A 23,429-nucleotide genomic window follows, 5' to 3' on the forward strand; every position below is an offset into this window, starting at 1 on the left:
CAAGTTCAAGGACATATTAAATTGTGGAACTAGAGTTAGGAACTCAGTTATGTTTTTTCCTGAGGAGTTCCCTTCCTCCAAGGCCTTGAAATTACTTGGAATTTTTATTGATTATAGTAATCAGTAATGCTGCCTCCATCATAGCCTACTCATTTCTGATGTCTATCATCATTTTATGGTGCAATAGAGTGATTTCAACCGTTATTTCTTGAGGAGTTCTTTGTTTAGTAACTCCTCAATGGAGAGGATTACAATAAAATGATACTCTATTTTAGTACTTCTAACATGGAATCCCCCCTGCTCTCCACCTCCAGATTTTAACATTGCTAAAATCAAGATACACCTTCCAGTGGAATTCTTGGCAATAATCAATTTAGCAGCTTATATTGTTTGCTAATAAAAATCTTGACCACTATCCATTGTAGTTAAAGTTTCTGTAACTTCTTCTCCTTCATTTCAGTCATCCCTAAGAAGTACCATTTAGAGTCCCAAACTTCTCATCATAACTAAACCCCAGGGGGTGGGGGTGGGGGTGGGGGAATATCTGATTCCTGGGAATGGGGGTGGGGGGAGGAGAGAAGAGTAGTCATTAAGATTTAAAAAACATTTGTGTACTTACTTATTTTCCTTTTATTTGAAAGGCAGAAAGGGAGGGAGAGAGGAACATAGGGAGAGGGGGAGAGAAAGATTATCTATCTACCAGTTCATTCCTCAAATATATGTAACAGGATCCTGGAACTCCATCAGGTCTGCCACATTGGTGGCAGGGACAAATACTCAAGTCATGACCTACTGCTTCCCAGGGTGTACATTAGCAGGAAGCTGGAATTGGAAGCTGGTTGGGACTAGAACCAGGCACTTGGGTATGGGATCCGAGTGTTCCCAGTGGGGTCTTAGCCACTATGCCCAAGGCCCACCCCAGTAATTAAGATTTGAATGTGATATCCTGTATCCTTCATATGATTGAGGGACACTTTTGTCAAAAGACTAGCTCTTTTCTCACAAAAATTGGTAAAAGAAAAATATGATTTTTTGTAGATTATTTATTATAAGCGAATATGTAACAACACAAAACTTTGGTGGTCATTTGCATTTGCATTTTTAAATCCAGAAGAAATTCTGTTTAATAATCTTGTCCCAATTATCAAGTTAGGTATGTGTGTATATCAGAGTAGTTAAACCTGACAGAAATGGAAGTCTTGTTCTAGTGTGCATTATTTATTGGATTAGGGTTGTAATTATCAAGTCACATTTCCCTCTACATTGTAGTAGCATTGGGAGAGGTATTGAAATAGAAAAATTGAGGAAACCTCTATATATTACAACCTAAGCCTTTATAATATTAGAGCTTAGAACTGACAAGGAAAAGGCATTCTGAGTCAAATGAATCAATGTATTCTGAACGTTTAAGGGTTTTGTTAGGCTTTCTGTAATAGAGCTGTGCTTCGTATAGGAAACCAAAAGTAAGGCATGTAGTCTTGTCATCCCACTGACGCAGATTTCTGATAACCCTTTCCTTTATCATGGTTTTTCATATTGGTAGTTTGACTTTGTCTTATGTCTAGTAGAATACACACATACACACACACACAGCACACATCTATTCATTGTTGGTTTAATGATCAAGTCATCAATATATTGTTTAAAAAAGCCAGACAGTTTCCTTAGTAACATTTTGTCAGTGTTCAGATACAACTGTTTTGTATAAATGTCCAACCTTAGAAGATAGTCATAATTTCATGATTAGACTTGCACAGAGGACAGGTCCTTGAAAATAAGATTTTATTCATCAGAATTTGTTTCATCAATCTGAAATTCAACTGATTTGTTTCTTAGAATGTGGCCGCCTTTTAGCTGTCACAGCTGCCTTTGTGCAGCGTTTTACAATATCAATTATCTCCTCTTTCTTGGTCCCTGGGACAGCTCTTTCTGTTTTCTAACTCATCTTAATCTCCTTCATTGGCTCCCATCTCTATTCTCAGTCATGCGGTTGCTAGTTTTTCCCCATGATTTGATCTGTGGCATTTTCTCTTTACTTGCTATTTTAAATTTCAGTGACCATCAATAGGTTGATGACTCAAATCTGCAACTCTTAACTCCAGGCTTTTCTTTGGAATTCTTGTTTCCTGTTTCCAGCTCTGTGATTACATCTCTGTCTCAATATTCAGCACACAGTAGGGATGTTACAAAGCTGTGGGATTACCTTGCTGGTTTTCTTAGCTAAAACAGTGTGAACCAATGAATGAAACAGGAAGGTTCTTGATGTTACTTTAGGGGTGTGTGTATGTGTACAAACATACACGTATTTGTTTTAACAAGTACTTTAAAGTGCAGTTCTGTGATGAAAGGAAAAATATAAATGATTCAAGAACTTTTATTTGAGAGTTTCTTCACCTGTCCTTTATGAGTGTAGTAAGTTGATTATAATAAGCAAGTTGTACTGTGGAGTGATTCTTGTTCTTCATCTTCTTGTTCCATTTTTGCTCTCTTCTTTTTCCTCCTTTTCCAGACCCTTGTAAGGGAAAATGGCTCAGGAAATGGAAACTTCCTGGATTCTTGACCAGAATCTCCCTGGATATCGGGTCCTTGACACAGGCAGCATTGTTCTGGAATGGGAGTTTTTATAATGGCTATGAACAAGGTAGCTGAGGTTGGTAACTACAGGTGTTATCCTTTGCTTTCCTCAGTTGGGAATTCTTTTCTGCCAACTTTTTAAGTCACCTGTGAATTTAAAGTAAACATATTCCCATTCCCTTTCACTACCACCCCTTCAAGTATGGATCAACTTCTTAGGAACTCTTGTTTCTAAAGATGTGGTGGACTTTCGTAGTCACTGTGTTTTCTAGGGCAGTGGCCTCTTGTTCCAGACCCTCTTTACTTTTTATCACTACGCTAACTTTGTTGTGAGTTAATGTGCCATCACCTATTAGGAAGGTTTTAGATTCTTTATCTTTCTCTGTGGGTCAGTTTTGATTTAAACAGCAGCAGTAAAAGGGAGTTGTAATTAAACTTGAATTTTAGAGATTTTTTTTAAGGGAAACTACCTCATAATGCCAAATAAAATAATCACTCAAGTATTATTGTTTTATGTTTATTTCTTACTATCCGTACTAGTAGCATCAAAAAAAAAAACAAAACAAAAAAAAACAAAACCTTGAGTTTACCGCTGTCCTTAATAAAGCATTCATCTCACTGTCTTCACTAAATACTCTACATAAAATGCCACAGGTTGAAATAATCTCAACAGATCAGAAATAAAAGAAGAGTGGGAGGGTATTTGTGACCACTCTTTTAGATTAGAGTTTATGTGCAGCATGAGAGTCCAACCAAGAAGCCTCCAGGAATTTTTCTTTGAAAGAAAGATGAGGGGAGATGCTGTGGTTCTTCCAGTTTATAGAACTCTCACTGAAACAGCACAAAACAAAAAGTACGTTTTCTTTTCCACTTTTGGAACATATTTTTAGTAATTGATAGTACCCCAAGGGTAATTTTTTTTTCTAGATTTCTCTTATTAAAGCTTAACACAAATGTTTGAAGATTATTACTTGATTTTAATCAAAGGTAGAGAACAAAAGTACAGTAATTAGCACTGAGATATTTTGTGAAGTTGGGATAGATGATGGGCAAGAAGGAACTTTCCTTGCCAGGGAAACTTGAGTATAATGATATAGTGATAAAATATTTCCTTTTGCCTCAGTTTTTATTATTTACTTATATAAAGATTATTTATTTGAAAGGCAGAGATAGAAGGAGAGAGAAACTTTGTCTGGTTTATTCCTCAATTGGCCACAACCAGGAGCTGCTTCTGAGTTTCCCACATGGGTGTAGGGGACTAAGTACTTGGGCCATCCTCTTGCTGCTTTCCCAGGTGCATTAGCAGGGAGTTGGAGCAGCTGGGACTCAAACCTGCATGTATGTGGAATGGTGGCACTGCTGGCCTAGGCCTAACCTTTTTTTTAAATTTTTTTAAACTATTTATTTGGAAGGCAGAATTACACAGAGGCAGAGGCAGAGGCAGAGAGAGGGATCTTCCATCCACTGGTTTACTCCCCAAATGGCCGCAATGGCTGGTCCTGGGCCGATCCAAAGCCAGGAGCCAGGAGCTTCTTCCGGGACTCCCACGCGGGTACAGGGGCCTGAGGACTTGGGCTATGTTCCACTGCTTTCCCAGGCCATAGCAGAGAGTTGGATCAGAGGAGGAGGAGCAGCGGGGACATGAACTGGTGCCCATATGGAATTCCAGCACTGCCAGTGGCTGCTTTACCTGCTGTGCCATGTACCAGCCCCATTGCCTCAATTATTTAAAAGAAAATCTATAAAGGCAAAATAATATCTCTTAATAGTTTTAATTTTGTAGATTAAGTGAGATAATACAGGTAAAGAGTTTAAAATAGTGCTTAGCATCTAGTAGACCCTCAGTACACTTGAAAGTTGTATTTCTGGGTTTTTAAAATGAGAAAACATACTCAGGGACAGCTGATAAATAAAGCTACAATTTAAGATTTATGGAAGTAGCTAAGTTATTGGGGGAAAAAATAACTAACTTCATCTAACTTAGTACTCCACCTGTTTCTTGAATCTTGCTTTGGGAAAGGTAACATAAGACTTAAATCCTTCATCTTGGCTTAGTAGAATGAATAAATTTAACAACAGAATCTTAAAAGTGAAATAACTACATTCATCCTTTTTAATCTTTGTTTCAGGTTTCCCCTCAAAAAACCTATAAGGTAAGTAGTTTAATTGCATTTCATACCAAAGTTCAGGTTAAATTTTAATTAGAAGCATTCCTTTGAAATTATTCTAGATTTTTGTGGCTTTTGAGAACGTGGATTTAAGTAGTTCAGAATTTCAAAATGTCTTGCAGTTTTAAAGTACCACAGGTGTTGCATGTTTTTTCTGGAAGATGGCATTGTTTTGATAATATTTTCAGTGTTTTTAATATAAACATTTAAAAAGTTTGTTCAAGTTGATACTTAAGATCACTCCTTGAGAAGAGACTTAATTTTAAAACCTGTTTTTAACTGTCTTAAATTGTGCTTAGGTTGGGAGGTAAAAATAGATTGTTAGTTTTTGGTGTGTTTTATCACTGGTATGACTGTAACTGCCATTAGTCATAAGGAAGAACAATCCAGAATGCTCAAATATGTTCATGCTGACATTCATATCTATATATTTACTCATTTTGTGGAACTTAGATGTTCCTCCCATAGTACTTGTGCTCCAACATCTCCTTTCTCGCTCATCTTGGTGGTCATAAATATTATTTACAGTAGTGAATAATTATTAAAGTACTTTTATCAAGTACTTTTATTATTTCAGAATAATCCAAAATACCAATGCTAACCTTGATATTTCAGTTAATTAGTAATATCTATGTTGTAGTTATCATTTTATTCATTGCCCAGCTGTGTCTCCAATGGATAAAATTGGTTAGGCCATAGTAGGGAGAAATTCTGGTGTCATCTGAGCTTGGAAGTGATTGCTAAGAGCTGTGTAGCTGAAACTATGTATTCAAGTGTATATTGAGGTTTGCCTAAGGGTGGTTGGTTGGTTTTTTTAAGCTGTTTTCACACAATACTGTGCTTATACAGTGATTTTGAGTTTTACCATAGTTATATGAGTTGGGGAATGTTAGATTCCTTTTGGACACTGTTTTGTTAAATGGGGAATAATTGACCTGTGGGGGAAAATGTAAGTAAGTTATTCCTAAGAACAAAATAGGATTACTAACAAAATATTACTGGTTACTATTTCTGTCATCTTAAGCAATTTTTTAAATGAGGTAAGTAGACTGTGCATCATACATAGCATAGATTGAGTTTTAAAACTTCCTGGAAAATGTAAATTAGGGAGGCTTATGATACTGTGTAAGGTGTCCTGACTTCTCTTTTTAAGACACACTCTTGGGATTTTAGAATTAAGCTTTTATCCTAATAATTCTCTTGTAGTAAAAATTTGATTGCTTTGGTTTACTTTAGGCATGGAAGTATTTTGAACCGAGAGTCACCAACAGATAAGAAGCAGAAAGTTGAACGCAGTACATCGCATGATTTTGATCCCACAGGTAAACTCTTGTTTGTTCTTTCAGAGAGTATTGAGAATAGCGGGGTTCAGAAACGTATAGCTTCAGCCACCTGAATTGATGAGTAGTAGTTGTTTAGTCAGTTTTAGGAGTCTCCTTCTCCTCCAGTTATGTAATAGAAAGCCTTTGTGTCTGGCAGCAGTGCAAGCATTTTTAATTTTCGACATTACAAATCCCACTACACAAGTGTCATTATAGAGTGTATTTTATTTTAAAATAATGATAACAATAGTTATTATAATTGGAAATTCATTGTAAGTCAGACCAAGGATTTAGGGCTAAATCAGGTTGTGAGAAGTAGTATGTTGTTAAGTCATGTCTTTAAGAACATGTACATACTTATGTGGTGATTTAAAAACTTAGTTGTGATCATGATCAGTTGGAGTGTTAGATAAAATGCAAATGCATAGAAATCTCTTCTAAGTGTTCTGAACTCAGAGCTGTCAACCTTAGTACTGTTGATTTTTCTTAGAGTTTTCATGTTGTTGGACTTCTAATTATATGCTTCATTTTATGCATATAGATTGTATTCCTGTTACAAAATATAGGCCTTTTCTATTTTGTCCCCTCCTATAAACTCAACATTTAGCTTATTAAAATGGCTTAATTTGCTTTTGTCATTTGAAATTAATATGTTCTTGGTGTACATACTATTTTATTTGGTTATGTCTCTGACAAAAGATAAATAACTGCCTCCATCTGAGATACATAAATATAATGCATCTATTATTTTAACTTTAGAAATATAAAATTTTTCATATTTAATAGAGGGTAATATGTTTTATGTATCTACAGTATTTTTTACCTTTCCTGTAAGTTGCCCTGTTTTTTGAAAAAATTAATTACCATCAAAAAAGGGAAAACTCGGAAATGAATAGCTAAGTATTTATCTGCATCTTGGGTAATAGGTAAAATAAAATCCCAGTGATTTTAGAAGGTATTGGTGGGGGAATATATAGTAGATAACTTATGTGTTACCATAAAGGAAGAATTCGCTATTTCTGACACCTAATTTTGAAGTCATGGGGCTTAGAGGCTTTCGTTTGTATGATTACTTATTGTCTTGCTAATAACTAATCATGTAAATCATTGTTCTGCCCCATGTTCATTCAAATATTAAAGTTTTGTTCGGTTTATTCTATATTATTGTTCATTTCCAAAGATGGATTTTGTAAAGGGCTGCCCGGTACTTCATAATGGGATTGTTATAGCTTTTCCTGCTTTTGTCATCTCTACAATGATTAGATAGTATATTTTGTAGACAATTCATGTGTTGTTTGAATGTATTTTTATTGCACTGTCTTTTCTTTGATAAATCTTTAAAATTTGTCGTTGCCTGTGCTGTTCGTGACTGTTCTAAGTGCTATCATCTGTGATGGTCATACTTTGTGTTTGCACGATTTAACTTGATCATGATTCATTCTTTTTTCCCCATAAATTTTTCCCCTTACATTGGTCTCCATATTTTCTATATCTCTCTCCTTTTCTCCCGCTCTTGTGCAGACAGCTCCTCCAAGAAGACAAAGTCTAGTTCAGAGGAGAGTAGATCCGAGATATATGGTAAGCTAATGTAGCTAATTCAGCCTTGCACCTTTGGAGCTTGCTTCATGCTGTTTCTTTTTTTTTTTTTAATAACTGCAGTCTTTCTTGTGTCTGCTCTGCATGGCATGATCTACTGCAGGGAAAGGGAGCCTGGGATTTTAATGTGGCTGTGATGTGGAAGCTTAAGGTTGCTAGAAACTAACATTATAGATTAAGAACAGGCCACATTACCCATCTTCTGTTTTCATCTTGTTTGTGTTAGGAAAGTGATGATCTCTAATTTTGGGTTAGGTTCCTCCAAATAACATGGATGGGCTTTGAATTCTTGGTATCTTCTTCCCATGTCTCTTTTGTAAAGTTTGGATTATTTAGAATTTAAGCAATTAAGACTTTTCCTCTAAGTATAGTTTTGGTGTAATTCAGATGTATTAGCAAGTTTTTGGAATTTTTATTTTTTGTTTGTTTATTTTTAATTGCCTCATCACCTGGGAAAGTCTTTCTTGTGTAATTATATACAATATAAAAATACGTAAGTATTTTATTTTCCTGCTTGAAAAGTTTGTCTCCACCTTTCAGAAGTTTCCATGAGACTTATTTGAATGGGACAATTTCAGAATGGTACCTATTAAAAAGAGTCTTCACAAAGAGCAAATTTAACTCAAATAGCCAACTTTTGAAACAGATTATTGAAATACTGGTATTTTCAAACTGTGTCCTGGCTTCCACAGTTACAGTAAATCATGTTTATAAAGTCTGTACATATTTCTCCTTTCCCTTTGCAGTTTTACCTGGCTTCTTCCCTTCCAGTTAGTTTTTTTTTTTTTTTTTTTTTTAAGAAAAGGGAATAAGAGAGGCATTACCTGGAATCAAGAATTAAAATAACCTTTGAACGATTAATGAGTTTATTTTCCTTAGGAAGATTCAAAATTGAGCTTCAAAGGAAAGCCAGGTCTTCTTTAGTAGAGCCAGAAGTCTATCAGGTGGAAGTTTCTCAGATACAGGAGGTTCCTTTCTTCATAGACACGAGAGGAAAAAATACATGGAATTGCACCTCACTACTTTTTAAGACATTTGACAGTTTACATGTACTGGCACTTGAGACCATAATATCAGTTACTTTTTAATATTAGGAATTGTCCGTGTTTTGTTCTAAACAAATTAATGCTTCTGTGTGAGATACATACACGTAGCCTTTTGGCTTGGGTTTTTATGACGAGTGCTTTTTCCTCTGTACTTAAACCTTTCACAGTAGTTCAATAGGAAATGTGTACCATGCCTTGTGTCATGTCATATTCATGCTTTTTCTTCCCTCCAAAGTATTTTAACTCCCTATAAGAAATAGCTTCCTAATTCCTCAAGATTACATCTTTTTGTTCTATACGAAGAGCTTCCTATAGTTTATTCTCTCCTGAGAAACATGAACATTAGCCTTACAGCTCTGTCCTTTTCCAGTAGCCTTTGCAGTGTTGTATTTCATCCCCCTCACCATTTTCCTAGATATGTGGTATGTATGCAGTAGCTTGCTATTTGCTTTGGCTGAAAAATAACAATTTAGGAATCTATGACTAGAAATAGTATACTAATATTTTTCTTACCAGTGATAGAAACACTACTTGTTGAGACATGCCATTGACTTGGTAGTAATAGAAACAGTTTAAGTGGTAATTGGGAGGTAAGGTGTGGCTTCTCTGTGTGTTTGTTTCTTGAGAGCCCTTGAAATACCTTGTTTGGAAAGAAGTCAGCCATGGATTCAGAATGAACTATCAGAAGGATGAGTTTATCAGAACAGAGTTTAGGTGCTAACATCAATCTCTTTGACATTACAAATATTTTATCACCTGTGTGAATAGACTTTAGATTGTGCAGTCGCATGGGCATAAAGACTCAAGGGAGTTAAGGAATGTTTGGAAGCACTGGAATAGACTAGACTAGGACTGAGTAGAGCTGTAGCAACTGGTGACATTTGGCTTCAATGGAGGGTCTTCTTACAAGACCACCTCAAGGTTTTGAGATGAGACATTGTCTTCTCTTGAGGTAAAATTCATTAGCTGGACACTTAACACAAATGCTAGTGACAAATTACTTTAAACATTCAGAGCCATTTTTGGAGCTGCTTGCCCAGATAGATTTACTTTGCTCATTTTAAAGGGAAACCAAGTGTTTGTTTTGTATTGACTGCTTTTGTTAGGTTTCTGCCCAGTGCAGTCAGTCAATATTTGTTCCATTTCCCTTTATTTTTCACTCTGTGCATTTTGGAATCCCTTGAACATGTGTGGATATGTTTTCTGATTGCTAATTTTAATTATACTCGATTTTCTATTTTTCTTACTAGTAACATAACAGAACTTTTGTGGATTACTGTGGCATATGGGAAATTCAGGGAATTCTGAGTTAGTCTACAACTTTTTTACATATTTTTTGTGCTATCATAGTGCTCTTGGGCTGCCTTAACAAAAATAAATAAACTACTGTATGTAGTTTAAATAACAGTAATTGGTTTCCTCACAGTTCTAGGGGTTGGAAGTTTTACATCAGGGTGCCAGCGTTGGTTAGGTTTTGGTGAGAGTTCTCCTCCTGGATTATAGACAATTGCCTTTTTTTGCTGTGTTCAAGAGAGAAAGGGAAAGGGAGAGGGAGAGAGTGTGGGAGAAGAGAGAACAAGTGAGAGAATGTGAGTGCGTAAGTGTGCACGCTTGCTCTCTGGTGTCTCTTCTAGCCCCACTATGAGAGTCTCACCTTCATGACCTCATATAGTCCTGGTTACCTCCAAAAGGCCCATCTCCAAATACCGTCACATTGAGGGTGTTGACATATGAACTTTGGGAGGACACAAACCTTAGTCCATAGCAGAAGGAAGCTGTTAATATAGATTGTGTATGTGTTACCCAAGTTACTTCGTACTAGAGGCAATTTGAATTTGGGAGTCTTTTGGATTTTGGGATATTTGCTTGTACATAATAAGTTATCTGGAAGTAGGATTCAAATTTAGACACATAGTTCATTTATTTCACATAAACCTTGTATACATACAATGAAAATAATTTTATGCTATACTATTAATAATTTTGTGCATTTTGACTGACCTGTCACATGAGATCAGGGATAAAATTTTCTACTTGTGATGTCATGTTGGTGCTAAAAAAGTTTTGGATTTTGGAGCATTTGTGGTTTTTGATTTTTGGATTAGGGATGCTCAACCTATACTTCAAATACCATGGTTTAGAAATTTTGGATGGTATGTGTTTTTTTTATTTGAAAGGCAGAGTTATAGAGAGAGAGTGACAGACAGACAGAGACAGGTCTTCCATCCTCTCATTCATTCCCCAAATGATTGCAACAGCCAAGGCTGTTCCAAGCCAAAACCATGAACCCCAGGAGCTTCTTCTGGGTCTCCTACAAGAGTAGAGGGGTTCAAGTACTTGGGCTGTCTTCTACTGCTTTTCTAGGCACATTTGCAGGGAGCTGCATCAGACTGGCACCCACATGGGATGCCAGTGTTGTAGGCAGCGACTTAACCTATGCCATAGCGCTGATCCCTTTTCAGTGTATTTTTTTTAAATCTCCTATCTTTTTCATATCTTTAAAAACAAAAGTTCTTGGAATGTGTCTTGCTCCTACCAAGTTGTTAGTTTCTTTTCTTCTTCAGCCTTGCAAAGTGTATTCCACATGAATCTTTTATGTTCCTACAGACTGTCTACTTCTTAACCTTGTCATCTGACTTCTGAACTCCTGCTATCTGGAAGATGAACAAAAACATCCTACTTGAGGGGCTGACTTTTGGTGCAGTGATTAAGATGCCTCTTAACCCACATCCCATATTGGGGTACTTAATTGGAGTCCTGGCTCCTCTGCTTCCTGTCTGGCTTTCTACTTACTTGCGTCCTGGGAGGCAGCAGGTGATGACTCAGATACCTGACGCCCTGTCACCCATGTGAGACCAGGATTTGAGTTATGGGCATTTGGGGAGTGAACCAGTAGGATGGAAGATCTCTCTCTCTGTTTTGCCTGTGTCTCTGTATTCTTGCCTGTTATAAATGAATGAATGGAAGATCTCCCTCTCTTTGTTCTTTCTCTGTCCCTGCCTTTCATGTATGAATGAATAAATAAATTAACATACTAAAAACAATCCAAAACACCCTACTTGAAAAGTCATTAACTTTTTCTTAGCGTTTGCTTTCCTTCCGAAACTTTCCACAATGCTGGTGCTCTTTTTTGGTTTCTATACTATTCCATCAACTTCGTTCTTTTCTCTTTGTTTTTTCTCTATTTACTTGATTATTTTTCTCTCTTCTTCACATAGGCATGACTCAGATTTCTATTCTTGATCTTTCTTTGGTCTCCAGTCACATTTTAACTGTTCTCTGGATATTTTCACTATTGGTTTCCTTCAAGTTCATAATGACCAGAAATTAATCATCCTTAGTTCTTTTAATAGCACTATCATTCTTCAGTTGATCCAGTCTTGTCCCCTGATGTTGATTCTGCCATCATGTTTCTCATCTGTCACTCCTTGGTTCTATCTCCACCGCCTTGTTCAGTTTTCCGTCTAATGACGGAAATAGATTGATAGCTTTCTTTTTTTTTTTTAATTTTAATTTTAATTTTTGACAGGCAGAGTGGACAGTGAGAGAGAGAGAAAGAGACAGAGAGAAAGGTCTTCCTTTTCCATCAGTGCACCCTCCAATGGCCACTGCCGTTGGCGCACTGCCGCTGGCGCACTGTGGCCGGCGTACCGCGCTGATCCAAAGCCAGGAGCCAGGTGCTTCTCCTGGTCTCCCATGTGGGTACAGGGCCCAAGGAGTTAGGCCATCCTCCACTGCCTTTCCAGGCCACAGCAGAGAGCTGGACAGGAAGAGGAGCGACTGGGACAGAATCCGGCGCCCCGACCGGGACTAGAACCCTGGGTGCCGGTGACACAGGCGGAGGATTAGCCTACTGAGTCGCGGTGCCGGCCTTGATAGCTTTCTTTCACTTCGATTTCATGTTGATTCACTTCCTTTTCTCCATTCTACTATATTTTACTTTGACCTGTCAGATTAGTGTTACTAAAATAAGAATTTGGTTATTCACTTGCTAGGAAAATACAAGTAGTTACTAAAATATGCATGATCTACCATTCATTTAAAGAGACCAGACTTCCTCCAGATTTTCATTTCACAAATATGTCTTGGTGTGTCTTGGATGGTTTGTTTATCTCCTATAATGTAGCCTCCTACTTGTTCTTCAAGACTCATTTCAAATATTGATAGGTAATTACCGTTAGAGGAATAAGTTCAAGAGATCTGTTGTACAATATGCTTAATAACAATATATTGTATTCTTGAAAAAATCCAAAAGATTGGATGTTAGTTTTTCTCATCCAAAAAATAGCTATGTCAAGTAGTGCATTCATTAATTATCTAGATTTAGCCATTCAAAGCATCATTCTATACATAAGTATATACAGTTATCTGTTAGTTAAAACCTGCCTCCTTCACAGAGATTTCCTAGTTTGCCCAACTACTTACATTGTTTCTGAACTTTGACAGCCTGCTTTGAATCTAGATACTAGTATTTATATAGCAGTCAATTTTGCAACTCCTGTAATGCCTTATGCATTGGAGCTGCGTTTTCAGTGTCTTTTGAATGAATGATTGTTGAGATTGAGATGAAACATTTTAGGAGTAAAAAATTGGTTGAATAAGATCTTCTTTGATTCATTCATCTCAATTGAATCTTTCCTCCCTCTGGAAAACTTGGAAGAATATGTAACTTGGAGACTTATTCCTAGGGGCCAACATTGTGGCCTAGTGGATAAGGCAGCACCATATGGGTGCTGGTTCGAGTCCCGGCTCCTCCACTTCTTCTTCTTTTTTTCTTTTTCTTTTCTTTTTCTTTTTTTTTTTTGACAAGCAGAGTTAGACAGTGAGAGAGAGACAGAGAGAAGGGTCTTCCTTCTGTTGGTTCACCCCCCAAATGGCCACCACGGCTGGTGCGCTGCACCAATCTGAAGCCAGGAGCCAGGTGCCTCCTCCTGGTCTCCCATGCCGGTATAGGGCCGAAGCACTTGGGCCATCCTCCACTGCACTCCCAGGCCACAGCAGAGAGCTGGACTGGAAGAGGCCAGCTCTTCCACTTCTGATCCAGCTCTCTGCTAATGGCTTGGGAAAGCAGCAGAGGATGGCCTAAGTACTTGGGCCCCTGCCACCCCCCTGGGAGACATGGATGAAGCTCCTGGCTTCTGGCTTTGGCTTGGCCTAGCTCCAGCCATTGTGACCATATGGGAAGGTTTCTCTCTCTCTTCCTCTCTTTCTCTAACTCTTTCAAATAACTAAATAAATCTTAAAAAATAGGGGGGGGGTGGTTGGGGGGAGAGATTTATTCCTGATAGTGGTCTAAAAGAGTAGAATTAGCATACTTGCAGCTTAAGTCTCCTCTTACCAGCAACGTTGTACATTTGGAATCAAGAAGATTCTTAATCAAAGGATTATCTGAGGTCTTACTCATAAAACATGTATGTCTGGCAGCAGTTTAAAATTGGGCTGTTTTTATGAGGTTGCGCATGGTCTTTCTCCACACCCTTCCCTGAAGCTAATTCTTAAGAGATGAAACTTAGAGAAGTTTGGTCATGTAATAAAATAAAAGGTGAAGAAAGACTAATGTGCTTTCTTTACAGTAAATGCCATATGGAAGGTTTAGCAGGTTGCCATATGTGTTGGACTCTCCATTTTCATGTATTTACTGTATGGAACTATAATTGTGGCCTTGTTTCAGGAATATATCATATTGAAGCTTCATAGTGCCTTCTCACTTTTTTCTAGAATTACCTATTCCTCCAACTTCCCTCCAAAGCATTACAAATGACCTATTTTTTTTCACTTTTAGAATACAGTCTTTGGCAATTATCTCTTGCGAAAGAGGCAATCTTTTTATGTTGGTTTCAAATGCTGTGCTGTTATAACAAAAAATGTACTTTGTTTTGAAGAGGAAATGATAGTGTTGAAGTGAGTTTGATAAAACATCTTCCCCTTACTGATGAGATGAGCCATGGTGATCATAAGTTTCCAGGTGAATACAATCCTCAAAAGAAGGGAAATAAATGAAAATCACTTTATAAGAGTGAGTTTGGGGAAAATGGAGAATCAAGATATTTTACTGGAATTTTGCTAAGTTAATTACTAGAATTTTTGCTAAGTACTTCTCTACTTTGCAAAATCTTCAGGGCTATAATTTTCTTTTTATTAAAAAGTGGTTAAGGGGCTGGCGTTATGGTGGAGCATGTAAAGCCCCATTACCTGGGATGCTGGTGTTCTTTATGGGTACCTCTTTGAGACCCAGCTGCTCTACTTCTGATCCAGCTCCCTGCTAATGTGCCTGGGAAAGCAGTGGAAGATGGCCCAAGTGCTTGGGCTTCTGCACCTATGTGGGAGGCTGCCATTGCGGTCACTGGGGGAGTGAACCAGCGAACAAAGATCTCTGTTTCTCTGTTTTTCCTTCTCTCTCTAACTCTGGCTGTCAAATAAATAAATAAATAAATAAACCTTTTAAAAAATAAAATATGATTTACTTACGATTTTCATTATGTAAAATCAAATATATTTGATAAATATTTATGGAACACCTATTATATGCCAGGCACCTTTCTAAGGAATATAGAGATGCAAAGATAATATTAAATAAGGGATTTAGCAACAAAACAAAACTGTGGACTGAGTGTTATAAAAACCAGAAAAAGTAAAAGTGATGAAAGGGGGGTTTTGTTTTTAATTAATGAAATTTGAAAGTGACTTATTTCCAGAGAGGAGTCCACTTTTGTCTCTTCCTTCTTTTGTAACACATATGGCCTTTTACCTGTACTGTACGCTGATTCTTCGTTAGTCATTGCTTCTCTGTTTCAGTGTTGTCCTTTCCTGCCGAGACTACTACTGTATAATTTTATATGAATTGCAGCATCTATGGACTGCAACATAAACTTAGGAGCAAGATGCTCTGTGCAGTTGAGCTAAAACAAACCAATAATATGTGGCTTTTCTGTCAAAAAGGACATTCCAGATATCTGGTAATCCAGTATCGGGGACTTAAGTGTTACAGAGGGTGGAATTTATCCCTCTGTTAGTAGGTTAAAGCAATAAGCAGACTGTTTCTCTCAAGAGGAAGGTAAAACATTTTATTTGATCTTGAAGGAGAGGGACTGTAATAGATTTCAGCATTTCAGAGGCTGAATTTCTGATTTTGGATGATGGGATGCTTTTGTTTTTAGTTAATTTTGGCCACAAATCTAAATTTATGCAGATGTCACAGGTTGGCAAGACAGAATAATATTGTTAATTTCAGTTCCATAGAATCTGAGTTGGCTGTATATGTACGATATGTTTTCTTTTGTTTTATATTGGTCTAGTAATTCTTATGTGTTAAAGTATATCAGTCTCAGATTAGCACATAGAATAATAAAAGGGGCCGGCGCCGCGGCTCACTAGGCTAATCCTCCACCTTGTGGTGCTGGCACACCGGGTTCTAGTCCCGGTCGGGGGGCCGGATTCTGTCCCGGTTGCCCCTCTTCCAGGCCGGCTCTCTGCTGTGGCCCGGGAGTGCAGTGGAGGATGGCCCAAGTGCTTGGGCCCTGCACCCCATGGGAGACCAGGATAAGTACCTGGCTCCTGCCATCAGATCAGCGCGGTGCGCCGGCTGCAGCATGCTGGCCGCGGCTGCCATTGGAGGGTGAACCAACGGCAAAAGGAAGACCTTTCTCTCTGTCTCTCTCTCTCACTGTCCACTCTGCCTGTCCCAAAAAAAAAAAAAAAAAAAAAAAAAAAAAAAAAAAGTAATAAAAGGGATACATATGGTGCAGTTGAGAAGAGAAAAAGCAGTAGGGGATTTGTATAGCTCTTTTTCCTTTCATCTATCCTTTGTTCCTCATCTTTTCCTTTTGATGTAGAATTAGGAGACGTTATCCTGTTGAGATGGCTATGAACTGGAGAAAACAATTTGCAGTATTCTGAGGGAATTCTAAAATACTTACATAATTCCAATACATTTGCTTAGTTGTTAGCAGTCTGGTAGAACTCCAGACATATTTGTAAAATTAACTGTGTATGTCAACTCATTGTCTCTGATCCCCTCCCTTTTTGAGCTTCCATCCATCTCCAGATTCTGCTGCTTTAGTGGATTTCATTAATTCATTAATGATTTAAAAAATTTATTTCTATGCCCAAATACATGATAATTCTAAGATCCTAAGATAATACTGTAATATGATACAGCCCCAGAACCCTTGGAGCATATAATCTAATGAAGAATAAAAACAAATACAGATCAATGTGAGTGATAATGATATGATGGGAGCAGACAGTATAGTAGGAATTTATAAGGGGGGTACCTAGCCCCAGTCTATATTTAGGGAATGCTTACATGAGGATGTGATTGGTTTATTGAAACTTTCTTGCTGATTCTCATCTTTTCTTTAAAGTTTAATTTAAGGTATACAAATTTCATATATTTCATAGATACAGATTTTTTTTTAAAGATTTATTTATTTTTATTTGGAAGAGTTACAGAGAGAGCTAGAGCCACAAAGAGAGAGGTCTTCTATTTGCTGGTTCACTCCCCAGATGACCACAATGGCCAGAGCTGAGCTGATCCGAAGCCAGGAGCCAGGAGCTTCTTCAACGTCTCCCACGTGGGTGCAGGGACCCAAGCACTTGGGCCATCTTCTGCTTTCCCAGGCCATAGCAGAGAGCTAGATTGGAAGAGGAGCATCCAGAACTAGAACTGGTACCCATATGCTGCAGACCAGGGCTTTAATCCGCTGCACCACAGCACTGGCCCCAGGATACAGATTTAAGAACATAGTGATACTTCCCACCCTACCTTCCCTCCTGCCCACACTCCCACCTCTCCTCCTCCCTTCCTCTCCTATTATGTCTCTCAATTTTTTTTTAAAGATTTATTTATTTATTTATTTGAAAGAGTTACACAGAAAGAGAAGAAGAGGCAGAGAGAGAGAGAGAGGTCTTCCATCCGCTGGTTCACTCCTCAATTGGCTGCAATGACTGGAGCTGCACTCATCTGAAGCCAGGAGCCAGGAGTTTCTTCCGGGTCTCCCACATGGGTGCGGGGGGCCCACGGAATTGGGCCATCTTCTACTGCTTTCCCAGGCCATAGCAGAGAGCTGGCTCAGAAGTGGAGCAGCTGGGACTTGAATTGGCACCTATATAGGATGCCAGTATTGCAGGAGGCGGCTTTACCCACTAGGCCACAGAGCTGGCCCCATTAATTTTTACAATGATCTACTTTCAGTTTACTTTATACTCAAAAGATTAACTCTACACTAAGTAAAGAGTTCAACAAATAAAGGAAAAAGATACAAAACACTTTTCCTCAATAGTAGAGACAAGGGCTGCAACTCTCATCTTCTAAAGCCACTTACAAGAAATCTTGCTCTTTAGAATTTGCCTTCTCTCTTCCTCATCTAGAACTAATTTCCTTAGAGACATAAATGTACTTGATTGTCTAAGATAATTTAGATTAATGATAGGAGTTTATTAACATAAGAAGAGTTGCTGTTGATTTTTAGTGGTGGCATGGTTAGATGAATGACAAATTTTTGAGCAGGAAAATCCAAGGACATCCTTCTTCTGATCATGATTTATGAACTTTTAATATCTGTCAGGAATTAATAAATACTTTGTATACATTATATTCCAATGGGACTTGCCAACCTAGCAAATGCCTTCACTCCAGCTACCCTTTCATCTGGCCTCTTACAGGCACTCTTTAACACCAGTATTAGAATCCTTTAGTTCACTGATTTTCAGCTCTTATGAAAGGGGAGTGGGAGAAGTGGGAAGCATGAATATAATGTGAAAAAATATATTTAGTGTTGTAATTGCCTTGAGTTTTATTTATTTTAAAGTGAATTTATTTATTTGAAAGGCAGTGACATAAAGAGATATAGACAGAGATCTCCTGTCTTCTGGGTCACTCTCCAAATACCTGAAGCCAGGAGCAGGGAATTCAGTCTGCATCTCCCTGTTGGTTAGTAGCAGGACCCAAGGTACTTGAGCCGTTACCTGCTGCCCTCAGGGTACATATCAGCAGGAAACTAGACTTGGAAATGGAAGTGGGATGCAAACCCAGACACTCTGATATGAGGCGAGTATCCCAAATGGCATCTTAACTACTAGGCCAAGCTCCCATCCCAATTTTTTATGTTAAAGTACAATGTAGAGTTTATTTTGAAATTTCAAATACTATAAAGAAGTACATGTAAAATATTTATGTTTTTGAAAATAAGCATGGATTTAAAAAGATCTAAAAAGCTGCTCTTATTTTTTGAGGTTCTCTGTTCTATTTATCTTATGAAGTACTAGAAATTTATGAGGAATACTTGAAAATATGTTATGTTTATTTCATTTATTTGAGAAGCCGAGAGATAGAGACACACAGATGGACACAGAGACCTCCCATCTGCTAGTTCACTCCCCAAAAGCCTACAGTAGCTAGGACTGATTGGTCAGAAATGGGTTTAACTCTGTCTCCTGTGTGAACAGCAGGGACCCAAGTACTTGAGTACTGCCACATCCCAGGATGTGTATTAGCAGGAAGCTGGAATTGGGAGTGGAGCTGTTACTCAAACCCAGGCACTCCAGTGTGGGATGCAGCATCCCAACTGCATTCTCAATTGCTATGCCAGATGCCTGCCTTGAGGAATACTTCTTGCTTTATTTTATGTGTTCATATTCATCCTGTTTATAGTTTCCTAATTTTTAAAAAAGATTTTATTTATTTGAGAGGTAGAGTTATAGACAGAGAGAGGGAGAGACAGAGAGATTTGATCTTTCATCTGCTGATTCACTCCCCAAATGGCTGCAACGGCTGGGTCTAGGCCTGATCAAAGCCCAGGAGCTAGGAGCTTCCGCCAGGTCTCACATGTGGGTGCATGGGCCCAAGCATTTTGGGCCATCTTCCACTGTTTTCCCAGGCCATAAGCAGAGAGCTGGATTGGAACAGAAGCAGCTGGAACATGAACCATCACGTTTATGGGATGCTGTTGCTGCAGGTGGAGGCTACGCTACAGCATTGGCTCCTAATTTCCTAATTTCTTGAAGGAGGCAACGTTGAATAGAAGAAAAATGTTGCATTCTGATGGGCTATCTTCCTTCTGCTCCTATTACAAGTATGAATTAGTGAATACAAGTACTGTTTAGTTGGTGCCAGAATTAAGGCATAACACATTTTTTAATGTGGAAAATCAACTAAAATATAGAGGTAAAATTTATATAAAAAAGATAAACTCATTTGAAATTTACAGTTTGCTATGTTCTGGGAAGCAATGTCCTCATATAACCATGACTGTAACACGGATATAGGACATTCCCAACACCCTTTCTTCATTTCTGTCTGCGGTTATTCTCATCCCTCTTCTCCACTCTGCTGCTACACAGTTGCTGTTCTGCTTTTTGTTGCTGTGGTTTAGTTTCCACTGCTCATACTGAAATCATATGTATGTGCTCTCCTTTGTGTCTGGCTTCTTTTGCCTAGGGTGATGTTTTTGTGATTCATCTGTGCTTGTTGTTTTTTTTTTTCTTCCTAAGTAGTATTTTATTGAATGAATATGCCACACTTTATTTATCCATTCACATGTTGAGTTGTTTCTAGTTCTTGGCTTTTATGAACAACACTGCTGTGAATTTGTGTGTAACACAAGTTTTTATGTGAACATGAGTTTTCATTGCTCTTGGGAGTGAAATTGTTGTCATATGTAAGTGTATGTTTACCTTTATAAGAAATTTCCATACTGTTTTACAGAGTATAAATACATTATTATTGTGAGAGTTCCAATTGCTCCACAAGCTTGCCAGCACTTGATATTACCAGTCTTTATTTTTTGCCATTCTGGTTGGTGTATAGGTGTATTTCATTGTGGTTTTAATTTGCATTTTCCTGATGACTGCAGAGGTTAAGCACTTCTATATGTACTTATTTGCCAGTGATGTGTATTATTTGTGATGTTTATTTAAATTCTTTGTCCCTTTAAAATTCTGTCTTCCATTATTCAGTTTTTAGAATATATACATGTATATTTAAATCTGGAGTGGGCATTTGGACTGGTGGTTAAGATACCCACAATCCATATTAGAGTACCTGGATTCAAGTCCATCTCCAGCTCTTCATTCTAGCTTCCTTTGATGTGGACCCTGGGTAACAGCACATGATGAATCAAATGATTGGGTTCCTACCACCTACATGGGAGACCTGGATTAAGTTTTTGGTGCTTGCCTTTGGCTTGGCCCAGCCCCAGCTGTTGTTGGCATCTGAGGAATGAACCAGTTGATAGAAATTTCTTGTGTCTCTGTTTGCCTTTGTCTTGCAATCTCTCTCTTTCCTTTTTTTTTTTTAAGGTAAATCAATTTTTAAAAAATATTTTTATTTATATATGTGAGAGGGAGAGTTATAGACAGAGGGAGAGGGAGAGAAAGATCTTCCATCCTCCAGTTCAATTCTCCAGTGGCGGCAACGGCTGGAACTGGCCTGTCTGAAGTCAGGAGCAGGAACTTCTTCCTGGTCTCCCATGTGGATGCAGGGACCCAAGGACTTGGGCCATCTTCTACTGCCTTTCCAGGCCATCAGCAAAGAGCTGAATCGGAAAAGAAACAGCCAGGACACTAACCGGTGCCCATATGAATTGCTGGCACCACAGGTGGAGACAGCCTACTATGCCATAGTGCTGACCCTTATCTTTCAAATAATAATAAAAATAATAACCTGGATACAAACCCTTTATTAGGTAATTGTACTTTGAATGTTTTCTCTTGGTATGTGACTGGCTTTTTCATTTTCTTGTCAGTAACTTTAGAAGAGCATATGTTACACATTTTGAGTCCACTTTGCCAGTTTTTCTCTTTTTATAGTTAACAAATTTGCATCCCAAGTGATCTGTGCCTACCTAAGGTCTCAAAGGTTTTCTCTTAGGCTTTCTTCTGAAAATTTTTAGCTTTTAGGTTTAGGCCTCATATTCTGTTTTGGGTTAATTTTTGTATAGGATACAAGTTCAAGGTTCATGTTTGCTTCATGGGGATCCAGTTACTCCAGTCTTTGTTTTTAGTAGGCTTACATGTTCACGTTGTGTTATTATTGGCAAAGTAGATTAATGTACATTAACATATCTTTTAACTTGTACCTCAAACTTGCTTAAGATTGTGGCTTATTGCATAAAAGCCTTTCTTTAAAAATTATATTTTCTAATAATTATGCTATTTTACATGTTTTATATAGTGGTTTTTGGTGAAATGCTTTGTTTCTGTTAGCTGAAAGTATGTGTTAAGTCTCTAACAAAGAGTTCAAGATCTTCAGACCAGATCTTTGATAAAACAGAATAAAACAGGATTCTATTCTGGGATATTTCTATTCCTATGGTTGGAGTCCTTTTTCTTTCATCTTGCCTTGACAGTTTTTATTTGCTATTTTACTAGAAGGAAAACTATTCTATGAGCATCAGGTAAGTACATAAAAGAGATGAAATAGTTGAGCTCACAGTTTCGTTTTCTACTTTTTTCTCCTCTTTAAGGTTTTCCTTCCCTTTGCTTTCTTTGCTTTCTTTTTTTCTCTTGGAAGAATAGCTGCAGGTACCCTGCCAGTACCTCCTTTCTTTTGACAATCTGTTTTCCTGATAATAAGATTGAATTTGTCCAGAATTTTCTTTGGGGTGCTCCTAGCCTGTACTACCGTTTTTCATTACTATAATAAAATAGTTGAAGCAGGCTACTTTAAAAAGAAAAGAGATTTATCTTGACTTATGGTCCTGGAGGTACAAGATTTAGGCTCCTCATCTAGTGACGGCCTTCCTGTTGGCACAGTCCCAAGGAAGTCCATGACATCATATGGCAAGGGACAGAAAATGCTCATCTCTCTCCCTCTTTTTATAAAGCCAGTAGGATTCAATGGGGATTCTGCCATAATGACTTTATTTAATCCTAATCTCTTCCTAAGTGTCCCACCTCCAACCAAACTTCCACCTTCTTTGTAGCTCACAATGGAGATTACATTTCAACACATGAAGCCTTGGGGACTACTTATACCATATCCAAACCATACTGTTGCCTTATGCCTCTAAACATTAGACTTTCTCGAATTAAAACACAGGGTGGTAGGAAAGGATCTTACATTACCAAGAAATAGTGCAGATGTGAATAGGTTTTCCTTCTAACTGTCTCACCTCTAGTACCTCATCTTTTCCAGTTTTCTATAGCTCTTTTTAATCTTGTAGCAATTCCACTCTCCCTCTCCAATGAGAAACCAGTCTATGTGACTCTAGGATTCTTGTGTTTTGTTTTGTTTTGGATGTGAGTGCTTTTATTTTATATATTGGTTTAAATATGCTGCTTTGTGTTCTCTAGGTAGGATACAGTTCATTATTAATATATAATTATTGTCTTTTCCTTTTTGTTTTCTCTCCCTTCTGTCTTTACCCTGTGGTTCTTACACAGGTCTTGTTCAGCGTTGTGTGATCATCCAGAAAGATGACAATGGATTTGGGTTGACGGTCAGTGGAGACAATCCCGTCTTCGTACAGTCTGTAAAAGAAGGCAAGGCATTTTTTTCAAACAGTTTTGTCTCTTGGGAGCAAACAGAATAAGAATAGAAGAGCTAAAACAGTATCTGTTGCCCCAAACAGAATAATTTCATGACTACCGGTCATATGTAGTATTATGCTAGGATTTGTTTGTAGTGTCACAATGTAGGAATGAATTTACTCCTGTTGGTTTTCTTTGTACTTTATAGAAGAAACTAATTCTTCCATAGTTTGAAGAATTGTATGACTCTTTGG

At 37.8% G+C, this 23,429-nt stretch overlaps 1 protein-coding gene across 14 annotated transcripts in view; it reads left to right on the top strand.

Annotated features, from left to right (window-relative positions):
* ARHGEF12 (Rho guanine nucleotide exchange factor 12) overlaps positions 1-23,429 on the top strand; it is a 163,871-nt gene that overhangs the window by 72,584 nt on the left and 67,858 nt on the right. For 8 of the 14 annotated variants that reach the window (XR_016221079.1, XM_089313617.1, XM_008260587.5 and 5 more), the window contains exons 2-5: positions 4,704-4,727; positions 5,979-6,064; positions 7,586-7,642; positions 23,089-23,187. Coding sequence is in view for 10 of the 14 variants with exons in the window: in XM_008260587.5 (XP_008258809.1) it covers positions 4,704-4,727; positions 5,979-6,064; positions 7,586-7,642; positions 23,089-23,187 (266 nt within the window). In the remaining 4 variants the exon portion in view is untranslated. The remainder of the gene's footprint in view (positions 1-4,703; positions 4,728-5,978; positions 6,065-7,585; positions 7,643-23,088; positions 23,188-23,429) is intronic. The other 6 variants (XM_089313621.1, XM_008260602.5, XM_070047280.2 and 3 more) reach the window with 3 other exon arrangements.

This window comes from Oryctolagus cuniculus, chromosome 1 (assembly GCF_051225735.1).
Source record: "Oryctolagus cuniculus isolate XC-2025 breed Fujian yellow rabbit chromosome 1, ASM5122573v1, whole genome shotgun sequence".
Classification (NCBI taxonomy): Eukaryota; Metazoa; Chordata; class Mammalia; order Lagomorpha; family Leporidae; genus Oryctolagus; species Oryctolagus cuniculus.